This window comes from Stegastes partitus, unplaced genomic scaffold (assembly GCF_000690725.1).
Source record: "Stegastes partitus isolate 25-593 unplaced genomic scaffold, Stegastes_partitus-1.0.2 Scaffold682, whole genome shotgun sequence".
In the NCBI taxonomy this organism is placed as follows: domain Eukaryota; kingdom Metazoa; phylum Chordata; class Actinopteri; family Pomacentridae; genus Stegastes; species Stegastes partitus.
In genome coordinates this window covers 89184-94833 of record NW_007578413.1, presented here as the reverse complement: position 1 = coordinate 94833, position 5650 = coordinate 89184, and the positions used below count along the sequence as shown (strand labels likewise).

Sequence of the window (5650 nt, the reverse complement as noted above, 5' to 3'; positions counted from 1 at the left end):
TAGAGAACGTCCCAAAAAATAATCTGTAAAATGCATCAAAAACGTTGCTTCAAAAATATGAATAAAAAGTCTAATATATAAATAAAATATCAAGAAACGACTAAAATCTAAATATTAAAAACGTAAAATATACAATATGAATTCTTTGCTCATCACATAAATGTATAAAATCAAAGTATTTGTTTTATATCATTTTAAACACCTTTATGTTTAAATAATAATTCAGCTGATTTAATGATTTTTTTTGTCAGTTCTTAAACTTCTAAGTCAGTAAATGTGTGTTAATTATTGTAGAATCTTCACCTTAATATTTAAATTTGTCATTTTAATCTTATTTTAATAAAAACGATCCGTTTCTGATTTCATCCTTTAACGCTGACGTTTCTGTAAATTTTCTAATTTAAACGATGAATCATTGTTTTCTGTTCCTTCAGACGTTCCTTCATCTCTTTTTATTAAACTGATTAAAGGCTGACGTTGGTTTAAGGTTCTACAAATGAGGGTTCCGTCTGAACACCAGAGAACCAGCAGCGTCCTGGGTTCCTTCATGCAGCAGCGTCTGAAATACGACCGCTGTCCGACGTTTTTTTTTTTTTTTTTCGACCAGCTGCAGAAGGACGCGTCGCTGCGACCTGTTGGCAGAACCGGATCGTAAATACGTGAGCAGCAGCAGCAGCAGCAGCTTCACGGCCGAGCTGACCGTTAAAGACCGTCAGAGGTCGTCTGAAGGTCACGAAGCTCCTCCTCACATCGTCCACGTTTGGTTCATTCTTTTATTACAAGCAGCTCGTCGGTCCGATTCTCCTGTTTTAACCCCTGAAGCCCAGAAATCACATATTTAGAGATGTTTAAGTGTTTTAGAACCGTCACAAACTCTGACACGGTTTCATCGTTTTTGTCATTTGTTGTCATTCTGTCCATCATTTTTCTCTTTTCGTGTCATTTATAAATGAGTTCGTGTCTCATTGTCGTCGTTCTGTGCATCATGTTTTCCATTTTGTTCCTTGTTTTATGTCGTTCTGTGTCATTTTTTGAGTCCCGTTGTCGTCGTGTTCTGTCTCGTTTTTGTCGTTTTGCGTCATTCTGTGTGTTGATTTTGTCATTTTGGGTTTGTTTTATTTGTTTTGTTTTTTTTTCCCCATTGTTGTCGTATTCTGTCTCATATTTGTCGTTTTTATCGTCTTGTGTGTCGATTTTTTCCCATTTTGTGACAGATTTTCCCCTTTTTTTAGTTGTTGTTTGTGTCATTTTCTGCCTTGTGTTTTTATTGTTGTGTGTTGTTGTTGTTTTTGTGCCATATTGAATTGTGTTCATCTTTGTTTTTGTTGTTTTGTGTCTTGTTTTTGTTGTGCTTTGTTTGTTTTTGTTTTTATGTTTTGTCTAATCTTATCTATCTCGTTTTTGTCGTTGTTTTCCCTGATTTATGTGTTTATATGTTTTTTTAAAAATTTGTGCCTCATTTTTGTGATGTTTTGGTCATTTTGTGTCCTGTTTTGTTGCGTTGTGTCTCTTCTGTTGTTTGTTTTTCCTGTTTTTAGTCGTTCTTTGCGTCGTTTTTATCATTTGTCAGCTGATGCTTGGTGCCGTTTCGTCTTTAGTCATTCCACCTTTGGTAAGAACATTCTGGGAACTGAAAGAGAACTTTATCAGAATGTTTTGTGACCTCATCCGAGCAGAGGAAGCGTTTTCCTCCGCCACCGGCCGCCTCTCTTCATGACTAACCGCCTGCTGTCCTCTCTGCAGCCATCTACGAGTCGTCCTGCGAGGCCTACAAGCTGAGTGGCAGCTCCTCGGGCTTCTACTTCATCGACCCGGACGGCAGCGGTCCCCTGGGCCCGGCGCAGGTGTACTGCAACATGACAGGTGAGATCATTGGCCGTCGTCACCTTTTGCTCTTTTCGAGCGGCGGGAAGCTCACTCGACGCTCCGGCCGGCATCGATCCGGCGGCTCGCGGGCCTCGAGTTTCAGCGGCCGGCTTCAGTCGTTATGTTTATACGGCGGCGGCCCGTCTTCATTAAAAGAACTTATCGCGGCGCCGCCGTCGGTCTAAAGGTCGCCCGACGAGTCGCGGGGAGCAGCCGCCGCTCCTCGAATTACAGAGATTACAACTTAACAAGCTTATAGATCTGAAACCCCCCCGGTGGCCTCCAGAGGCGACGGCGTCCACTGGAGCATGAGGTCATTAGAGTCAAAAGCCTCCCGGGAGCATTAATCTGCTCAGTAAATTTCACAGGTAGAGACTCGGCGTGCAGCCTGAGCCAACAACGAGCTGCAGGAAAACGCTCCGATGCTCAGGAGTGAAACCGCCGTTAAAACCACCTGAATGATGTCACGTAGGTCATCAGCAGCTCCGACTCACGGACAGGAGGTCCACGTGGAGGCATGTTTGGGTTGTTCCATCCCTGATTCACTCGAAGGTCTTTTACCACCGAGTCTGGATGTTTAAAGTCACATCTGAACCANGAGGCGTGTTTGGGTTCAGCAGCGAGCGTCATTAACGTGGAGGTTTGGTGGCGTTTGAGGCGTCTGACAGGTGACAGGTGACGGACGCTAACAGCATCTCAGTCTGACTCCAGACGTGTCGTCTCTTTAAATACTTTCCTCTCTGCAGCAAAACTTTAACTTTCTGATAAAATGACGGCAGTTTAGTGACGCTTCCTGGAAAACTGAGTGCAGGTCAAACATTACCCACAAACGGAGCTTTAACGAAGAGAGTCGATTAAAATCAGCTGTTCTCTGTTCAGGCAAAAGTGAAACTGAATTTCTTTCTTCTTCTTTTTTTTGCATCATGTTGAGGGAACTCGTCTAGTTTCTGCTCCTCGACGTTTGTCTGACAGTTAATTAAGATGCAGATTTGACACAAAGGATGAAATAAAAAGCTTTTAAAATACAAAACAGATTAAAACTTCCAGCCGTTGTGTCTTCTTCCAAACAGCAGGACGTAAAACAGAAACGTCTCACATTTCAATAAAGGCTCAAAATGTTTAATTTTTAAATATTCAGGTTTTTGTTTGTTTGTTTTTTATATTTTCAGGCTGTTTTATATATATATTTAAAAATAGTTACATAATAAATAAAGAATGTGGATAAAAAACTAAAAAATTATATGAAAATGTCCCACAAAGATTTTTATTTATTTTTTTAATCCAAAGTTTATTTTATAATCAATACAAATAAAATGCTTTAAAAATGTCCATAAATACAGAATCTCTAAATCTGGAGAAAAAAATATTGATAAAATGTTGTCAAAGATACATNGTTTCCTGCTGAGTTTCCGTCCACTATAAAGTCCATGTTTATCATTCAGTCTCTAGTTTCCAATGACTCCTTTAACTCTGGATCTTCTCTGATGGAACCATTTCTTCACCACTTTGATGTGTTTGGGCTCATTGTCTGGTTGGAACATCCAACTGTGTCCAAGATCAACCTTCTGATGATGGTCTGAGGTTTTAATCCTCCTTCTTCATTGTTCCACTGACTTTGTGTAAAGCTCCAGGTCCACTGGCAGCAGAACAGAACCAGAGCATGATGCTGCCACCTCCATGCTTGATGGTAGGTTTGGTGTTCTTGGGGTTAAAGGCCTCACCCTCTCTCCTCCAGACAGTGTTTGTTCCATCTGACCAGAACTTTCCTCCAGAAGACCTTTTCTTTGCTTGTTTGGATGATTGGAGGATCTGTTCCAGCTTTCATGGTGTGGAAAGATCCTTGAACAGATGAACCGTCCATAACACGACATCCTGGACGTCCAGTGTTATATTTCCTGTGTTTCTATATTTTCTTTGGAGGTGTTGAAGAATCCAAAAGTCAGGTGTAACAAGAGCTTCCAGCAGCCTTCAGCCTGTACAGGAACACGCTGAGTTATTAACACGTTATCAGACACATTTATCAGTTTGTACACAGTCAGATAGTTTTAATTATGACAGAGCGGCCTGTTGGAGTCCTACACTGGAGATTTGTGTTCTCTGTTCAGCTTCCATTTCACACCAATCCTCCAATAAATCAGCATCGTATCAGGATGCTGCCCTGTATCCATCATCGGCGCCTCCCAAACACACTGACAGCACAGTAAACAGTCAAATGCAAAACAACGGCTCTCCTTCCTGATCCGTCAGATACCCAGACTGCCGGCGCTTTGTTTCTCAACAGATGTTATTTTACCAATTCCCGCGTCGCACTCAGCAGAAGTTTTAAAACTTTTAAATCAGTCCTGCGTTGATGTGCAGCAGACTACAAATTGTTTTCAGCGTGTTATCTGTAATTTGAAGCCTCGCCGGCTGATAAACATCCCATCCTGTAGAATAGACCTTTAAAATCAGCACAAATTACGTTTCTAACTCAAGGAAAAGGAAAAGTTTCTGTCAGATGTCTACAAGAACTGTAGCACCATGAACGAACAACGTCTTTGTTTGCATCCAAATCTGACCGTCTGCACTGAATCTGGCTCATCTTGAACCAGCCCGGTGTCAAAGTTGTCGGTAGGTTAACATTTAACAGTTAACATCCACATGGAGGTAGAACCCAAACGTTCCCAGCAGAACGTTGCACTACAGCAANCCTCCTCCCTGTGCTGCCTCTCTCCTGGTCTCCTCCATCACTGTGTCTGGACAGACTGAGGTCCGGTCCTGTCTCTGGCTGCCGGTCCGACCCGTCCTGACCCGTCCTGTCCTCTCTGTGTTCCAGGTGTCTGCCCAACCTGTGCGAGCACGCCGCCCGCTGCTCCCAGACCTGGAGCTCCTTCTCCTGCGACTGCTCGGGGACGGGATACTCCGGAGCCACCTGTCACAACTGTGAGCGCCGTCTTCCCTCCTTTAGCCGCTCACAGCTCGTCCTCGCTTCGTCCTGCCTCGGCCCGGCTCTGCTGCTGCTGCCGGTTCTGTCTCCTCGCCTCTTTTCCTCTGGCGTCCCTAAACGGCGCCAGACTCCAGACCGACTCGGCGTGTAGGAGTTTTTCCGTGCGGGTGTCATTTCTTGACACTGCCTTGATAGTTGCTGTGGAGACAGCTGTTGGAAAGTGTGTGTGAGCGTCTGCGGCTCCAGAATACTGATGTCTTGTTTGTATGCAGGCGCTCCTGCCGCCGGTGGAGGGAACATGGCAGATGAGAGCGCCTGCTGAATTAAAAGCGGAGCCTTTCATCGGCTTCCTCCCCACAATCTACTTTTCCATCAGACCTGAGAGCTCCCTGATGCTGCCGAGCTCCGGCCCGGTTCAGGTGGTCTGACGGCGCTACCGGCGCCAGCCGGGGTTCTGGATCAGTCTGAGGAGGAACCGGTGGAGGCTGCACACACAGCTGATGGTCAACCAGGAAACACAACCAGCAGCTGGTCTCTGGCTGTCTGAGGGCGTTTGGGTTCCTGTCAAAGTGGTTTTGTTCCTTATTGTGGTAGTTTTATGTCTTTTTGTTGTATTTTCGACCCTTTTGTGATAATTTTATAGTATTTTTGCCTTTTTTCTGATCTTTTTGACACTTTTGTGGTAGTTTTGCATCGTTTCATGATAGCTTTTGTGGCGGTTTTGGTTCTTGTCCTGGAGGTGTTGGGCCTTAGTGGTGGTTTTCGATCTTTGGTGGTGGTTTTGTGCCTGATTGAGGTAGTTTTGTATCTTTTTATGCTCATTTGTCCTCTTTTGTAGTGATTTTGTGTCTTTTGTGG

General features: G+C 43.9%; 1 protein-coding gene across 1 annotated transcript in view; it reads left to right on the top strand.

Annotated features, from left to right (window-relative positions):
* Positions 1 to 5650, top strand: part of LOC103363696 (contactin-associated protein-like 5) — a 156789-nt gene that overhangs the window by 85206 nt on the left and 65933 nt on the right. Inside the window, exons 10-11 of the mRNA XM_008290551.1 lie at positions 608 to 729; positions 1744 to 1863. Coding sequence (XP_008288773.1) covers positions 608 to 729; positions 1744 to 1863 — 242 coding nt within the window. The remainder of the gene's footprint in view (positions 1 to 607; positions 730 to 1743; positions 1864 to 5650) is intronic.